This window comes from Nicotiana tabacum, chromosome 16 (assembly GCF_000715075.1).
Source record: "Nicotiana tabacum cultivar K326 chromosome 16, ASM71507v2, whole genome shotgun sequence".
In the NCBI taxonomy this organism is placed as follows: domain Eukaryota; kingdom Viridiplantae; phylum Streptophyta; class Magnoliopsida; order Solanales; family Solanaceae; genus Nicotiana; species Nicotiana tabacum.
In genome coordinates, this window is record NC_134095.1 from 85,578,373 (window position 1) to 85,596,813 (window position 18,441).

At 37.1% G+C, this 18,441-nt stretch overlaps 1 protein-coding gene across 4 annotated transcripts; it reads right to left on the reverse strand.

The window, feature by feature from the left end:
* Positions 1–1,391: 1,391 nt before the first annotated feature.
* LOC107811488 (G-box-binding factor 4-like) lies at positions 1,392–8,931 on the reverse strand. 4 transcript variants are annotated; one of them, XR_012700141.1, is made up of 5 exons: positions 7,933–8,930; positions 7,780–7,851; positions 6,207–6,291; positions 6,067–6,096; positions 1,392–1,865 (listed from the first exon to the last, which is right to left on the reverse strand). XR_012700141.1 is itself a non-coding variant. In XM_016636429.2 (4 exons), the coding sequence occupies exons 1-4, from the start codon at positions 8,638–8,640 to the stop codon at positions 1,785–1,787; spliced, it is 891 nt and encodes a 296-aa protein (XP_016491915.1). In that variant the 5' UTR covers positions 8,641–8,927; the 3' UTR covers positions 1,392–1,784. The 4 variants fall into 4 exon arrangements, 2 of the variants coding, with proteins under 2 accessions (XP_016491915.1, XP_075089120.1); XM_016636429.2 differs by lacking the exon at positions 6,207–6,291 and having other exon boundaries at positions 7,933–8,927; XM_075233019.1 differs by lacking the exons at positions 1,392–1,865; positions 6,207–6,291 and adding an exon at positions 1,915–1,998 and having other exon boundaries at positions 7,933–8,931.
* Positions 8,932–18,441: the final 9,510 nt, after the last annotated feature.

The window sequence follows — 18,441 nt, forward strand, 5'->3', positions numbered from 1 at the left end:
CTTTTCCTTAAAAGACTTTAATTCTCTAACCTTCCGAACATACTTTTGCCTAACAGAAGAGTTAAAAGAAATCATACCATTAGAGTAAAGAAAGCAAACTCAAATTGCAGGACTACAGTGGCTAAAGCTTGAGAAAGCAAACTTTTAGTTGTTTTTTTGTTCATTCTTTTCATATAAAGAGGTAAATAAACTTTCAGTTCCGAAAGAAATATATAAAAATGTATAAATTTAGCAAATTATTTTCAGATTATTGTCTAGTGTTGTTTCACTATTATCGACTTATTATTAGCTTACTACGAACCGAAAAACCGAACCAAACCGAACCAAACCAATGACAACCAAACCGATGGTTTGTATTTAATTTGGTTTGGCTTTGGTTTTAAAATTTTAAAAACCAATTAAATTGGTTTGGTTTTGGTTTTAATCAAAAACTGATCAAACTGAACCGTGAACACCCCTAGAGGCAGACCTCCTCCTAGGCTTCAGGGGCGGACTCAGGATTCTTAGAGGATAGGTTCACCACTAGTTTGAAAGTATATAAAAAAAAAAGAATAAATGAGCTTTATAAGAAATGATCTCTGGTCCCTAGGGAAAAATTGCAGCTACTTAACCACTGAACTACCACAGCAAATCTAATCATGGGTTCACAAAGGTAGTATATAGACAAATTATATGAATTATACACATAATATACACAATTTTTGTCGAAGACCATAAGTTCAGGTGAACCTTTTGGTACATTGTAAATCCGCCCCTGCTAGGCTCAGATTGCTAGCACCGTTGATTTTTCCTAGTGATAGCAAATCTTTTCCCATGCTTTATTTATTTGTAGACATTTTTGTTTATTCACGAGCAATGCCCCAAAGTTTTATATAGTCAGATTTCATATAGAGGGTCATGACTAGACAATAGGTTAGTTTAGACACTTCGAAACCAAACTCTTACTTTGTTGATATAATTTTAATTATTAAGAGTAGTTTAAACCTCCAACTAGCTAGTGTATGGTTCGGTCAACGGGTAGTAAGAGTTGAGTGTCAGTTATATCCCACCACAATTTAGGGGCATGACAAGGAATTCCTATGTCAATAATATGAAGTTTATATTGGATATTTCTATCCTTGAACTCGTTCGATTATTCTAGAATAATACTAAAACTTTGTGAGCCCCTTGTATTTGTTGGAAATACCACCTTTTATAACCAGTACTAGTTTTAAGAAGATTAGTGCAAACACCTAACCAATCACGTTTGCCGTAATTTTTTTTATACTATTTTTTCCGGGTATTATCCCTTTATCGGCCTAGGGGTTGAGCCGCCCTTGTTAAGAATGCTTATGTTATGTGTAATCAATCATCCTGTATGTCGAGCAAAGGAAAGCATGAGACGACATCACTGATCAGTCTTGCGAGTGCAAGCTATAACGAGCCATTGACAAACAAGTACAAAATGTTAGTCCGGATTTCATTCCCATGCTTTACTCATATCAAATCTAACAAATCAGGCATTTGCACTCTAAAACCCCTATAACTACAACCAACAAAAATAGTTGTGCTAACTTAAGCGAACTCCCTCCGCTAGATAAATAGAAGATCCCGTTATAGATTTTCCAGGACATGATACTATACAATACTGCCCTTCACAAAGGAAGTGTTACCACTCAGAAAGAATAACCATCTGCTAAATTAACCGACTTGATGTTATATCACTTACCCCACCACGATTAGGCTCCTTTATTCTGAACTTATATAAGAAGGCATTCATTACGAACTCATGCCTGAATGATACATTACCACTGCATGGAACAAACTCTTCGCAGGACACGAGGTGGTTTTCGCTTATCCACAACTGGAATCACTTTCTCTATTAACTGCAGGAAAAACAACAGTGAATTCAAGAAATATTAAATGTGCTACCTTTACGCTGCTAGTAGGTCAAGAGCACAAGGAAATTGCCTTTCTGTTAGCCATGTTGCTAATGTTATTCTTCCAGGCATCAATAACCTTAATGACAATGGCATAGTTAGCTGCTCAAACAAGCCATAATTCTCATGCATTCAAACAGGGAAGTGGTGACGCACACAATATAAACTGAACTTCACCTTTAGTTACAAGTGAACGACTACACAATGAATCCATTGCTAAAGAAAGACAACCACCATAATAGAGGTAACAATTGCTCTATCATTTCATGCACTGTTCCCCACCACATCCGCAACCCAACTAGGGGAAAGATAGATGAGGTCCAAAAGCACATAGTACCACCTTCGGGTGTGAAAACCAAGAAGATCCATTCCAAGATGGAACTATCATCTTGCATGGCCACTCTATCTGGTCTCTAGTTCTGCTAGTTCATCTATTCGTTGTATTTGAAATAATTAGCAAACGTTGAAATAGACTTTTAAAGCCAGAAAATGAAAAGGAAAGAAATTACGGCTCATATTATTATCCCTCAAGCCGAATGGAAGATGGAATAATGTTGTTCAAAAGGGAGCTCAAACTCGCAGAACCTATGAATAACTCAAAGACATACATTATAACGTTTTTCTACTACAGGGCTTTGAATACTATGAGAAAGCAAGGCCAGAATATTACACACATAAAAAGTGGAAAGAGTCTATTATCACATGTCACTAAACATATTCTCATAAAGAGATTATCTTTTTCCTCTTTAGGAAAATAATTATATATTTCGGGAAATGTAAAAGAATTCAAAAAGAGCTAGTGAATTTCAGAAAAAAGCAACATATAGGATTATTTGGGAAACAATTTATAAGAACATCATCAGGCCTTAAAGCATGTTTCCTGACACTTCAAATAATCGGTCAGAATAGCAAATGACTCCAAATGTGGACAGATGATTTTGCAGTTCAAAGCTTGAACAAGCAAGTAGAAAGAGAAGGTGGATCATACTCTCAAGTTCTCGGATACCCATAATCTTATAATGGCTAATCATCATAATATTAAAGTTAAACCAGATCTAGTTGGAAGCAAATGTAGGTACATGAAGAAGATCTGGATGTGAATGAATTTATCAATTGAAACAGTCCCAGTATGATCGAGTAATCTGGCCATGACCTTTCTCTTTCCTTTTCTTTCATTCTTTTTAGGCATGTGTTTACCTTGTTACTGAGAAATTTAACTGATAATTTTTTTTTCCTCCAAATAATTATGTTGCAATTTACACTTGAACTCCTCCTTTACCTCACAGGATTCGTTGAGGAAATGCAAGGTGAATGCCACCAGGACCACCACTATGACTTGTATCATTTACCACTAAAAATGCATTGCAAAGTACTTTTACCATTGATGTTGACTTCATCACTATTTCGAGTATCAAACCATCAGTTCTTTAACCATTCAGATACTTTTGCTGCCATTTTCATTTGACGATGCCATGTGAATTGGATGGCATACGGCTAACACAATGGCAAAGGTTTCTTAACAGCAAATTCCCAGGAGAAGAGAGAAATTTCTGAAGACATACAAATCGGAACTTTGTTTTTGTGTTATGAATTTTAGTGGATTTATTCAAAAAGATCTTAAAGGTTTCCTATTTTTGTTAGTATCAAGAAATCTAAATATTTTTACTCATGTTTCATTATTGAAAGGCTTCCCGAATAGCTTGGTGTCATTCAGCATTGATCTATCCGATACTTCCTTTACACTACTTCAAAAACCTAACAACCCAACCAAACAGAATGTAGGAGTTTCACTCGTAGCAGGGAAATGAATGTGGTTGTTAGTACCTTTTATATATAAAGCTATCTTTCATTTTCAAAAGATTCATCTAACAATATTAGAAAACAATACATCAGGCCATTCTCTTTTTTTCTTAATGGATTATACCACTTTTAAGACGATGATGTCTGAGCCAACTTGTGGACCCCTGGGTATCTGCTACCTCTCACAAGCATAGGTACGTAGGGATGGCAAACAGTGCGGGGCGGGTTTTATCTTAGCCCACAAAATTTTAACCCGCCCCACATAGCTCTTTTAACCTGCATCCACCTGCACCACACCCGTGTCCACCGGCCCCGCCCCACAACTTTTTTTTTTCCTTTACAATGTCTTATTTTTATTTTTGCTTATCAATTATAGCATGCATAAGTTAAACAGTAACCATTTGAATTTAGAATCAAGCATTCAAAGTGAGTATTGAGCACCATAATTTAACTATGATACTGTCAATCTCATTTTATTTCAGGTGAGAAAATGAGGGCTAACATGAGAAATTCCTCAGTCATGTTTTAGTTTTTCTATCCTCAAATGCCAAATATTTGGTCTTTTCACCAGTTATATTTTGAAAAGGTATAATTTTAAAAAGAAAACATATATACAATAGCAACAGATGAAGCATGTAGTAACGCAAAAAAACCAATATTTCCATATCAATAAGTGCAATCAAAATTTTAAGCTAAAAGTTCTCCACTGGGATGCTATACACATCCCAATCTTCAGGTCATGAACCGACACTTGAAATACCAATTCTATAAACTTCCAAAACATGTGCAGAAGGGAGATACTAACAATAAATTACAAAAGCTATTTACTAAAAGGTCAATTTGTCAGAAAAAATTAAAGCATTTTGTTCATATCAGTAAAGATCCTATTAATGCATCCATCACAAATGAAGGAAAAGTAAGAATAAATTCCATAACAACCACAAGAACTTGAAAAGCTGTAATTTCGTAAAAAATTTAAACCCACACCCGCAAAAAATTAAATTTATTTTATTTTAACCCGCACCCGCATATGTATAAACCCGCCCCGCCCCGCCCCGCATATTGCTAAACCCGCACCGCCCCATTGCCATCCCTATAGGTATGGGGAAACTCTACCACCAAGGCTTAGACGGATAGGAAGAAATCATTTGATGGCTCTCTGTGTTAAATGAATCTTTTGAAGTTGACATTCACGATAGCTTGGCCAGTGAAACTAAAGGGCCATCCTCAGCTTTTTCACATGGGCTCTTAAATTAATTTCAAACAAGTTGAACCATCCATTTTCTGAGGTATTATGACTTAGTTCTGATTAGATACACGCATAGGCTCATAAAATCTGTAGCAGTTCAAAGGCCAAATTTTGATCCAACATTTAGACCCTACATTGATAGCAGAAACTACAACGGCTGAAAAAGAGTTTTCTTACTACAAGAAGAGTGACGGCCCACGAATGTTTCCAAAATGAAGTGAGAATTTCATGAGTATTTTTTCTCAAAAAGGTTGAAAAAGACTTGTCTATCCAGAATCCACTTTGTTTTCTTGATAAGTAAGTGATCCTCAACTACAGGGAACTGAAACAAAACTCTTGTCCAAATACTGTGCTATTAGTTTTGCCAGATGCCCTTCCCTTTCTTCCAGGCCTACCTCTTAAACCAGTTACTCTCTTTAGATGATCTTATATCCTGCTAGGCTTGGAGAATTTTACTGTCATAGAATTCAAAAGGTAGGTCTCTCAAGAAAAGGGATTTACAAGGACAAGGAAAGCAATTTTCTTGCATGAACTTGTTGATCGGGAGAAAAAAGAAAGTTAAATGGGAAATGATTGAAAGAGAAGGCTCCTAAATTCCTGCAATTTTTATAGGATTTGATGGGCAAGAGACAGAAAAACAACAAAAGCCTCAAAGAGTGGATCCAGCAACTTTTCTGCTAATTAAATACATGAAAACACAGAGCGTTAACTTTCCTCACACTATCCAAGACTTATCCCATCAACTAAATGGAATTCATTAGAGCTAGAAGTCCATATTTCTGACTTATACTTTGCTGCACAGTGTCTACAATAGCTAAGAAATCTAATGGTGACCTTGATTATCCTCGTCATTTTGCAATAAAGGAACCAAGAAATTTCCAGGTTTCTTCTACACATTTAAGCTGGCAGTAGTAACTAAGCATGTGGTTAGAAGCAAAGAATGTCTCCAACAGTAAGAAAGAGGTAGTTGATCTGAGCAATGACAGAGAAGGTGAATGCACCTTAGCGACAACTCTCTAATCAAAGTACTTGATACGAGGAAAAACTATGAACCATTCAACCGCAACAAATAGGGAATAGAATAGCAACAGAAATTACCTGCTTATAGTGTGCTCTGGTTCGCTCTTCCTGAAAATTATCATTAAGAGAAGTACTTGTGTTACTCAGGGAATCAAATCAACAAAAAAATTACATACAGAAAAGCAGAGGAACATATATTGGACCTATTAAGTGCTTACAGAATGGTACAGCACTGCTCAAACTTGATTATCAAACATGCAACTTTCTCTAGCTAAAGATAAGTTCTCGCCTCAAACACATACCCTGTTTACTACAAATCAAATGCCCAGTCGAGGACCATGAAGAAGCAATGGTTACTTAATGCATCAGTAAACAATTAGCCTTTGTAAGGAAATTGCTCATTACTTCTCTAGACTCTACTCAAACAACCCAAAAAGAATATCCAAAGAACACACTTTTAATTTCATATCAGACAGGCCATAATATGAAACAAAACAGTACGAGATTATATGCTTTCAGCTACTATCCAACTAACCACAGAGAACGAGATGTCTAGTGGATGTTTCCCTAAAAAGTTAATAGATGAACAAATAGCTTTTTAGGCAGTCAAAGAAGAATAGAAGAGTAGTATTGAACTTCCACTTCAAGATTCCCTATACATCAATATTCCCCAAAGTATTTCTATAGTCAATCTAATATTCCATTTGCATGCACTGGTCCCTTCCTGTATATTTGGAAGCACTCTTAATCAAGTAAGGGGTCGTTTAGTGGGCTGCAAAAGAAAAAATAATTCCACTATAAAGTTCCACATTATTTATATAATGTTTCATTTGAAACATAAGACTTTGCATTACTTAATAATACACAATTCCCTTGGAAAACAGGAACCAACAATTTGCCAACAATAAGCACTTGTAAATGATTAACAAGCTTCTTTTTCTTTTTTCTTTGAACCGGGGGTCTATCAAAAACAGCATCTCTACCTTCACAAGGTAGGGATAAGGTCAGCGTAACCCTCCCCAGACCCTACTATGTGGTATTACACTGGGTTTTTTGTTGTTGTTGTTGCTGGTAAGCATGATAATCTAGATGTTAGAATGTATTCCATCAGAAAATCAATAGTTTGACCTAAAATCTTTGGACTAAGTGAAACTAATATTAGTATAATCTACCTCTTAGAAGTAGCATCCTGCGCCTGCAGCAATACTGGAGACTCTTACCCGTAATTATTTCTTTTCACTCAGAAAAGTGTTTACAATAAAGTGGTCATTCTTAATTACCAAAAGTCACGAAGATTGATTTTCATCAGTTCACATAAGGAAGACTTTCCCCTCTTCAGCTATTCTCCCTGTTCCCCAATTTCATTGTTAAGGCGCCTTTAGTAGATTAAAAAAGAAAGGTATCTACAGTGAGCTTATGGAGCCAAAACACAAATTCACCGAAAGTTTATAGAAAAGCTAGGAACTTTTTTTTTAGAAAGAAAAAAAGATGGAAACTTGCAGGCTGCAGCTATGGAGTTAGACTATTGAAGTGTTGTCTTTGAAATAGTGACAGATGCTGGGGTAGACACAAGACAATCTCTTCTTTGCTATGCTAAGAAGCTGATATATCATATACCTAACCAATTGAATTAGCATTGAACCTTCATTTTCTCAATCAATTCAAAGTCCCAGTATAAATAAATGCAAATAGGTATTTTCCCATACAACTTTAATGCAAATAATCCAAGTGTCATCTTAAATTGATACAACAACATAGGTCTAGCTGCCAGACAATATAAAAATACATTACCTTCTCTTTCAACATAAGTTCATTCTCCTCTTCTAATTTAACTGCCATTGACTCAAGTTCCACTTGATAAGCCTGTAACCCATAAGCAAAAATCCCAATTCAGCTAAAAGACTAATGGTGATTACTACAAGCAACACATAGTACTACATTTACCTGTTTCCGCTCTCTAGACCGGGCAGCTGACTCTCTGTTCTTAATCATCCTCCGCTGCCTCTGCATTGCCGCCTTATCTAAGGGTTCCAAAACTGCCTTCCTCTTCCCTCTTCCAAATCCTGGCACGCTCTGCCGTGGCGCGGCCATGTATGGAGTACTATTATCAAATGCAAAAATTCCACCACTTAACCTTTCAGTCCCTAGTTCAACCTTCACCTCAGGCCCCTGCACATGCGCCACGGCCTCCTCCTCAACTGCTCCCGCTTTCACCAGAAAATCCTCTAGCGTCATCATCTCCTCTTTACAGCCCGCAACTACTGCCGCCCTTTGCTTTTCCCTCTTCCCTTCCACAATTTCCCTCCACACATCATCCACCGTCTTCCTAGCCGGTGGCACCTCACTAGCCGTCACCGCCGTGGCCGTCGGTGTCTCGGAATCACTAATCGGCGTTATTGCTCCGGCAGCATCGAGTAACGTAATCTCCGTGTTCAGTAAAGCATTATTATGACTCTCTCCGTACACATTCCGGAAAATTACATCAGGCGTCACAGAAGTCGCTTCCAAATTACTACTACTATTATTACTCCCGTTGTTTGAGAACTGCAAATCGTGCGGCATCGTTGACGAAGAAGACGACGACGACGCAGACGACTTCCTTCGGTCGGAATTTCGCGACGCCGATGAAGTCATCAGCTTCATTGACGCCATTTTCCGGCTAGGGTAAAACCGTAAAATTCCTCCGCTTCGATCAAACTTCAAATGTGTATATATAGGTTTGTGTTGTGTATGTGATGATTGTGCAGTGTGAATTGCAATGTTTGATGCCTAGGGTTTCGAAGTGTAAAAAGGGTTTCCTTTGGGATATTCAACGGAGGAAGCGCGTGACTAGGAGATACAATTCCTGAATTGGAAGGAGAGATAGAGAGACGAGAAGAGGAGGTTTCTTGGGTCGTTGCCCAAATTAGAAAGACACGAGGCAAGCTAGTTCTTCAATCTCAAACGTCGTTTGAGGGTCTATTGGTGTCGTTTTATTGGCGGAATAAGAAAGTAATTTTAGTACTGTATAAAAAACATAGCTAACATAGTACTTCTTGATCTGCAATATGAAACTTAGTACTAGTATTTACTTTAATCTTTGTCCAGTTAATACAACATTTAGTTTTTGGTAGGTATAAATAACTAACACAGCATGGGCTTTTCAAGATTTAAGTAGGGTGAAATTCAAAAATAGCCAGATTTATAAGTGGTAATTGAAAAATAGCCACAATTTTAAAAGTAATCAAAATTTAGCCACTTTTCATGTAAAGATAAATCTGAACGAAAACACTATTCAAAATTCGAAAAATATTCCAGCATAATATACTGGAGTTCGAATGTTTTACATGTGAACTTCCAGCATAATATACTGGAAGTTCATACACAGGTGCATCGATCTCTAGTATATTATGCGGGAACTTTCCGTGTTGCAGTAAAATAGTGGATATTTTTCAATGACTTTGAGAACTCTGGCTATTTTTGAATGACCAGTCCGAAACTAGCTAGCCCGTACTATTTTAACTTCTGCATCTTCAGGTCTGTCCAATATAGCGAACTGATACTCCAAGTAGCTTTAAAATGACCCAAATTTCTACTGCCAAGCAATCGGTATACAAAGAATTCCACACTATACATGCAGTTTAACCGGTTATAATAGGTTAATGAATCAATCATACAATGACTAATACACATGATCAACGTTTATGGTAAATGATCTCGGATCGGTGCTTTGACGATTCCGATAGGTCCATATGATATTTTAGACTTGTATGCACGTTTGGTTAGGGTCCCGACCTCCCGGGTGACCCGAGCGCGTTTCGGCACATTATGTGTGTGAGCACGTGATTTTTTGCCTCACGAAAATTACTCCAAAATAAATCAAAAATAAAATAAATTTCTTTTAGTGTGCAATTTTTGAATTTGCGTGGTGTTAAATATTTGTGTTATGTCCGTAAATATTTACGTTGTCATAATAAAATGAAAATAAAAATAAAAATATATGTTTCATGCATATCTAGGATTTAATTATGCATTTAATAATTGATTCAAAATAAAATCACAAAAATATGCATTTTTATTTTTATTTTTCGTCATATTAATTGTGTCATTGTGTGATTAATGTTTTATCTACGTGTTAATGGTTATTAAAAGGTAATTAGTATTATTGTAATGATAATTTTGTTTTTATAATTTTGATTAGGATTTTATTAATTAAGAATAAAATTTAGGAAATGAAAAATAGGTTGAAAACATAAAAAATATCGGACCTGGATTAAAATCCAGGCCCAAACCAAGTTACCCCCCCCCCCCCCACAGCCCAAACCAAACGACCCCAGGTCCGGTCCGTCTCAAAGATACCCCAAACGACGCCGTTTTGGGAAACTTTGATGAAGGCCGTTGATTTCAAATTGATCAACGGTCCGAAAGCATTACTTTCCACCCGACCCGTTTCCCGTCATAGACCGATCCGGTCTTAAAGGAAATGAAACGATGTCGTTTCATTTCAATAAGCAATCCCAGCCGTAAATTGCATTTGATCTAACGGCCAAGATCCACTGATTACCCTAGTATATAAACTCAAAAATCCCACCCCACACCCCAGGCAAGACCCCCCCCTCTCCTTTCTTCTTCCCCGAGTCTCCAAAGATCGGAACTCAAGCCACCGCCCTCACGGCGGAGAACGGTGACCATACCTCCCCATTTTCACACCCCGAACTCACCTCAACTTCCCGATCCTAGATCCCTGAACCTTATCCTCCAAATATCAGCCAACGTCTTCGAATCTCCGATCGAAGATGCAGTCCAAAACCTAGTTCATCTAATAGCCACCAAACTCACACCTTTCAACCTCCGGACCTCTCTCACCACTAGAGCCTTATGAGTTTCCTTCGAATCAGCCTGGAACCCCTCAAATATCGAATCAAAATCAAGAACCCTGGCGCCGCCATGAAATGCCCTGGTGGCGGCGCCATTCTAATCAGTACCAAACTAACGCCAAATGACCCCTAAGCCTCCCTCACCCTTGAGTCATCCTTAGTTTCCTTCGAATCTACCCAAATTTGGTCGAACCCTAAATCTGAGAAAAGTGAAACACTGAAATACCAACTCGTGGGATTTGTCCGAGTTAATTGAAGGTTTGAGGTCTAAGAGAATTTAATCGAGGTATTCTCAATTGAGAATACCTCGAATAAAGTCTGTTCAACCTCAAAAAGATCCGAATTCAAAGTTAAGCTTTTGTCCGTATAGATTTGAAGATTCAAAGGTATTCTTCTGATTTCTTTTGTATCCTATGTATAAATTATTGCCTGTTTCAGTAGCTTGTTTAATTTTTCATATCTGTTTAGTTAATTCTGCGATTCTACCTCGTACTCGATTAGTTGATCAAAATTATATCATTGTTTCTGTTGATTATGAGTGTTTATAATATGTGTAATCGACTCGATTAAATTCGTCGATTAGTTGTTTTGTGAATTCTTATTGCCACTAATATTGATTGACACAGCCTGTTCATCTACTTGAAGACTGATTGTTTGTCAATTATGGTAATTAGTCGGTCGATTAATGAGTGGTGTCAATTAATCAGTTTCTGTAAAATCCTTGAGTCTGGCAATAATCCTAAAGTTATTTGATTTGCTTGCTTTCATTATTTGCTGATCAATGTCAACTACAATCATCTGATTAAGTTTCATTGATTAGTCTGTCTGTATAAACTGAATCATTTTCAACATTTTGGTTTTAATTTTTGATTGTTAATTACCCTATTAAACTCTGTAAAAACAATTCTGACATGGTATCCAATGTTTTTCTTTTATCTGTGTTAATCCTAGGATTGGTTATAGCTGCTTAAACAGATTTTAAAATCTGTATTGTTAAATTCTGAATTTAAGGCAGTAATAACAGTAGAAAATAGTAGGTCAGGGACATTTCTGGGGTAAAACAGTGAAGGTAATCTGATAATAATAGTGAGCTGAAAGTGGAATGTTAGTGGCTATAGTTTAAGATAATAATGGGGAACAAAGGGTAATGGGGCTGCTTAAAATCAGGATAAGATCACTTAAAGTATTAAAAGCAGTTTTTAATGGAACTTTCTGATTTTTAAAAAGAGAAAAGGGTCCAGGCAACACTTAAAAAAGATGGGGCAGACCTGTATAAAAGAGGGGGATTGGGACTGACTTGAGGAGAGCTTTCAGACAGAAAGGAAAGAGAGAAAGAAAAAAAAATCTGATCTGGAGGACAGATTTTAAAACTGAAGATATGAAGAAGAAAAAAATAAGGAGAGATTAGGAGAAAAATCTGATTAAAAGGCAGATTTTGAAGAGGAAAAAGATCAGATTTAAAGAAGAAAATCAAGAAATGAAAATCTGAAGAGGAAGAAGAAACAGAAAAGAAATCAAAAGAGAACATTCACACACATACACAATCTGACACAGATACAACAGCAGAAACAGAAAAAATCAGAAACAGGAATTTGAAACAGAAAAGAAACTGAAATCTGAAATATTGTCCTTTCGTTGAATCTGTTCGGATTTATTTGATTCCATAGTTCAGTTAAAATCTGAAGTTTCTTTAAAAATACTGTTACTGTGCATCTGGGTTCCTCGGTTCTTATTATTGCTCAAATCTGTGGAAGTACTGATATTCTACCAGTATTTTGTTACTGCTGCAACTGCTGAAATTTACTTCTTCTACCCTCATTTCTAGGTACTTATCTTTTAAATTCCATGTTGGAAAGAGATTCAGCATGACAAATCGATGAAGCTTGAATTGCAATTCTATTTTTCCATTTATCTAAGTTTGTTATTATAAATTTCAGTTTTGTTTCATGTCGTTTAATATAGTAGTATGCTCGACATGTTAATATTCAGTTGATCATTCTCTTTTGAAATTCATATAAGTGTTGTAATAATATTATCTATTCTAGAATTTCATTAAAGTATATGATTGAATTGTCAAGGTAGGGAATAGGGCATGAATGTTGGCCATTATTTAAATTTTTTTTTTTGGTGTTGTTAGCTAAGTAAAGAGTAATGTAGAAATATCAAGAAAACTACACTAGTAACATCTATTGTTAAATAAGGTTAAAATGGTGTTGGTGGTGTTTTTCATGTATAAGATAATAGATGTGTGTATAACCATTAGCGAAAGGTGATATGATATAGCTTGTTACGATGTTTACGACATACAGTTAGGTTGCATGTAAGGCAATTTTATTGAATCAGCTTGTATAATAATTCCTTTCTTATCAACTTGATGCTTATTTACCCTCATAAATAAATTAACCAAACAATTAAACCAATTAGATTAAAAGCAAGTATATGAGAACGAAATGAGGTGTACAAGCATAAATTGCAATACTTTATATAAATGGTAAGTAGAAATAGAATTTGCACTAAATAAAAATAATAAAAATTCTTCAAAAAATATTTCTTCCCTTCATAAATCATTCTTGTTAGTTTCATATACAATTCATTCTTTGGCATATATATATGTTGTATTTGCTAAAAATAGCATTAATCATATTTTTATTCTTTTATTTGAATTTGAATAGTTGGGATGAATATAATTTATACTCGGAAATTATAATCGACGGGCAACATTTAATAAATTGCGAATTCTTTTAAAAGAATTTAAAGGCATCCCTTAAATGTGAATTTCTCAGGAATTTCATATAAAATGTGTAGATATAATAAACAATTCGTGGAAAACCCATAATACCGTTAAGAATATTTGGCGTAATTAGGGATACGTTCGCGTAACCTGATTATATTGATAAAAGCAATTCGAATTATGCGTACGCGCAATTTCGAGCGAATATTTAATAAAAAGGATTTCTCCAAAAATGTTAAAATAATTTCATATAACCCGGGATGTGCAGTTCACTGTTTAAATATAAGGGTGGTAACGTTCTTAATTCTATTTTAAATCACGAACATATGAATTTGTAATAAAGGGCATAATATGGTCAATTATATTGTGTACACGTATGCGTGACATGATCCCAGTAATTATGAAAGGTATATAATACGAATATACGTAAGCGTAATTTGTTTATATAATTGTAAACAATAAGTAAAAGCGGTAGTAAAATCATGCAATAAAAACGTATTTAATAAAAATCAAGATAATTAAGCCAGTAATAAAAACAGTTGAGCAATCGTGCTAGAACCACCGAATTCGGAAATGCCTAACACCTTCTTCCGGATTAACAGAATTCCTTACTCAGGATTTCTGGTTCACAAAATAATAAACAGAGTCATATTCTCCTCGATTCAGGGATTAAAACCGGTGACTTGGGACGCCTTAAAATTCCCAGGTGGCGACTCTGAAATAATTAAATAAATCCCGTTTCGACTGTCCTTCAATTGGAGAAAACTCCCCTCGCGCCCCGCGGGCGCGGTAAAAAGGAGGTGCGACAGCTCTGGCGACTCTGCTGGGGACTCCTATTTGAAACCCAGAATCTCTGGTTCAGGGTTTAAAGAATTCAAGCTTAAAATAACTGTTATAATTGGCTTTATTTATTGTCTGATTTTTACATGATATATGCTCAATATGCTAAATGAAATTTTTACTGCTTTAATATTATTTGAATTATGCATATACAATTGCTACGAAACCTCCTTCTTTCTGAGTCTTCTGAATTTATGGTGCACACGTGCGCGTGGCCCACCTTTCTGTTAAAGTCATACCAAATAAAACGAAGTTGGGACAAGTAACTAGGCCGGGTAGACTTTCGTGCTCCCGGTACGTTGCCCCCGTTTCGGCTCAAACTGTCCGTTTGGGTAAGCCAGGTTTAGAACAATCAACCTCAGGTTTTTCACCTAGAATAACTCAGCCATGTACCGGATCCCTAGTAGGAACGTCTATTTGCATCATGTACATTTGGCCTTTGAGACTCAACACAGGGGTTGGGTCTGTCTAGGACAGGTGAACCCGAAACAAAAAGACCATCCTGATGCATCCTACTTGCTACTTGTGCATTCATTTGCCTCGAACATGCTTGTTGACCAGCTTAAATGAAATCATGGTGAGAACCGAGGAATAAAATGGGTTGTTTTAAAAATTTCCAAAAAATAGTTTTAAATCTTGAAATAAAGGTATTTAATAAATAAAAATTTTTGAAAATGATTTTTAGTGTATATTTTCAAAATGAGTCTTGACTTTATTAAATTAAATTTCAGATACAAAATGAGCACCACGCAAAACCCCCCATCCACGAATACAGAAGAGTTTCTATTTCAGCTTCAAATGTGGTGGTATGATTTAGGCGAAGATGGTCAAAAATGGGTCGTCAAGCATTTGGGAAATCTCACGGATATTATGAAAGTTAAACCCCGTGATGATCTGATTGCGGCGTTAGTAACTTTTTGGGACCCTGTTCATAATGTCTTTCGTTTCTCTGACTTCGAGCTTACTCCTACATTAGAGGAGATAGTTGGATATGCTGGTTTTGACGAAAGTCTAAGAAATCAAAGCCTGATATTCACAAAGGCTCCTTCGGTACATCGATTCTTCGGTATTCTGAATATCAGCAGTCAAATCAGGAAAAGCAATGTCATCAATGGATGTTGTTCCTTCAACTTTTTGTATTCAAGGTTCGGAAAGTCAGATGGGTTCGAAATTCATGAGAAAGGCCTTACTAACAATCAAAACAAAGACACTTGGTAGATTCACCGTCGCTTTGCCTTCATGGTGGCTTTTCTAGGAATCATGATCTTCTTAAACAAAGAGCGAACAATTGATATTCGCACCACAAAAGTTGTGCAAATCCTCACCACCAAAGAAAATCACACCCTTGTCCCCATCATTCTCTCAGACATTTATCGGGCTTTGACTTTATGTAAATCAGGAGCAAAAGTCTTCGAAGGATGCAAAATTTTGTTGCAAATGTGGGTGATTGAACATCTCCAACAACAGCCCAAGATCATACAGTATGGGTCAAACAATGATAATTGCATCGAGAGTTATGAGGAAAGAATAAAAAATTATCAGGCTCCAGAAGGGATAGAAGCATGGGTATCTCATCTAAAGGCTTTAACGGCAAATCAGATTGAATGGACTTTGGGATGGCTCCCGATGAGGGAAGTGATACACATGTCAACCTCAAATAGTTATCTGCTACTATTGGGATTGAGAAGCATCCAGCCGTATGCGCCACTAAGAGTCCTAAGACAACTAGGGAGATATCAAGTAGTTCCTGATGATGAAGATTTGAGTATGCAAGTAATCGAATTACACCCAGAAGCCACTATTCCCGAGGCTCTACTTCAGCAGATGTGGAATGGATGTCGATACTTGAAAAGTGATACTCAAGTCCCAGACACTACAAAGGGTGAGATAAATCATGGATATGCAAGGTGGTTTGAAAAACGGTCTCGCGTGGATGATGCACCAGAGCCTGAGCTAAGAAGGCCAACAAAAAGACCCCATGTTCAAAACTTCAATGATAAAATCCAAGAGCGGTTGATCTGGGGAGAAAAGGAAAAAGGGTACAAAGCAACTATCCATGCCCTAAAAGAAAATCTGAGAAGCCTCAGTTTGGAGAAAGATTTGCAAGCACAAGAAGCCGAAGGCGAGAAGAAGAGTCTAGCTTGTGAGAATGAAAATCTTCAGGCTCGATTCCAAAAAATAAAAAGAGTTTCTGAGACACCAAAGAGGAGCTTGAAGGATCAAAAAACCATCGCCAATCTTTTTGAAAGAATGCAAGATTATGATTCCATTCTTGCGGAAAACGAAAGGGCGTTGAGCAAAGCAAAAGAAAGGATCCAACAATTAAACGAAGAGGCCAGATCTAATAAGGAACGCCAAGTAAGGCAATCCGAAGAAGACATGGCACAATTCAAGAAGGAAAAAGACCATTGGATACGATCAGAAGATCAGCTTCGTGCACAACTAGAAGAGGCAAGAAGATGCAACAGAGAACATCAACAAGCAGACATCGACAGGGAAAGAGCGCATGCAAGATTAGAGCAGGCCAGACTCCGAGCTCTATTAGAGTCAGATCTAGATCGTGAAAACCGTGTCAGAGATATAGCCACCACTCGCCAGCAGCAATTGCAGGACCAAGACCAACGTCTCCAAGATTTCAGGGCACAAATCCACGACCTGGCGGTCTACACATCTCAAAGTTACGTAAACTGCCAAGGAATGGATTATGAAAGGTTTACAGAGCATGCACCCATTTTTGCCCGTCATCTAGCAATGGAGTTGGAAAGGATGTATCGTACACTGGGAGGTCATCCAGGTCAAGCCCCACATTGAGCAAATAATCTATTAATTTACAACACAAGTGGAAAATGGGGCACGTTGTGAGATGTTAAGAATTGTATCTTTTATTTTGATCTAAGTGTGTGTGTTTTAAGCCATTTTCTTACAAAGTTTTCAAATGTAATGTCTGTTCATCTTTGTATAATGAATAAAAGTGTTTGCCTCATGTCCGAACTACGCAAGGTCTGATTCATGCGGGGGCATGATACGTAGGCAATCTCTATAAGATTCGACCACCACAATAAAAGATATATATAATAAATAAAATTAAAAGTGAACAACAATAAAAATTTCAAGAAAGTTGGGACGACACAAGCAGTCGAGAAAATGCATAATAGAAAGGGATTATTTGTCTAGGAGCATTGCATCTCAACGTGTAATTATATATATGTTAAACTCTCAAAACTAACAAGTTTGTTCATTTCCAGAATTCAAGCAGTTAGTTTCTCTAAAGAGTATACTGGCATATTATCATTATCACACGAGATCAAAAGGACCAATACCCGAAAGTATGTCTATCCCAGATGTTGACACAGGTATGGAGCTAGAGGAGATGGATGTCGGGAAAATGAAAGAAGAGATGTTCAAACTCAAGCAGCAAATGGCTGAGATGTACCAAGCCTGACCTACAGGACAGTTACCCTCGTCTTACCCAACTAACCCTGCTCCATCAATGACCCAAACTCAGGATAATATTACCACTGAATTATCCCCAAATTTCCCCATTTACCAGCACTACCGAGGCACCACCTCGCAGACACCGCAGTCTCCACCTCCGAAACCAGTTCCATATTTTCCTCCACCTATGACTCTTGTTTTCGTAGCGCCTTCCCCGGCTACATTCCACAAATCTCCCAGTGAGCCTACATTCCAGGCCCAGGACAACCAATATTACCCCCCGGAGCCCACCCTCAAAGCTTCCGAAATCCATTCAACTGCTCCTCGTTTTGATCTCCCAACCGAAATTGACAAGCCAGCCAAAAATGCTGAACAAGAAGAAATGTTCAGGAAGGTCAAGAGTCTAGAACAATCGTTCAGAGACATGCGAGGATTAGGTGGGCAAGTCAGTGTAGCATACAAAGATTTGTGCTTATTCCCCAATGTACAATTACCAGTTGGCTTCAAGATGCCCAAATTTGACCTATACAACGGGCACGACGACCCAGTAGCCCACTTAAGGGGTTTTTGTAGCAAGATGCGAGGAGCTGG

What these genes read in the sequence shown, in the direction of transcription:
- LOC107811488 (XM_016636429.2), bottom strand. Translation starts at nt 8,640, where the DNA reads ATGGCGTCAATGAAGCTGATGACTTCATCGGCGTCGCGAAATTCCGAC. An exon ending in AACTTATGTTGAAAGAGAAG is followed by an intron (nt 6,097 to 7,779) that starts GTAATGTATTTT and finishes GATAATTTTCAG; the next exon opens with GAAGAGCGAACCAGAGCACA. An exon ending in CCAGAGCACACTATAAGCAG is followed by an intron (nt 1,866 to 6,066) that starts GTAATTTCTGTT and finishes TTTTTCCTGCAG; the next exon opens with TTAATAGAGAAAGTGATTCC.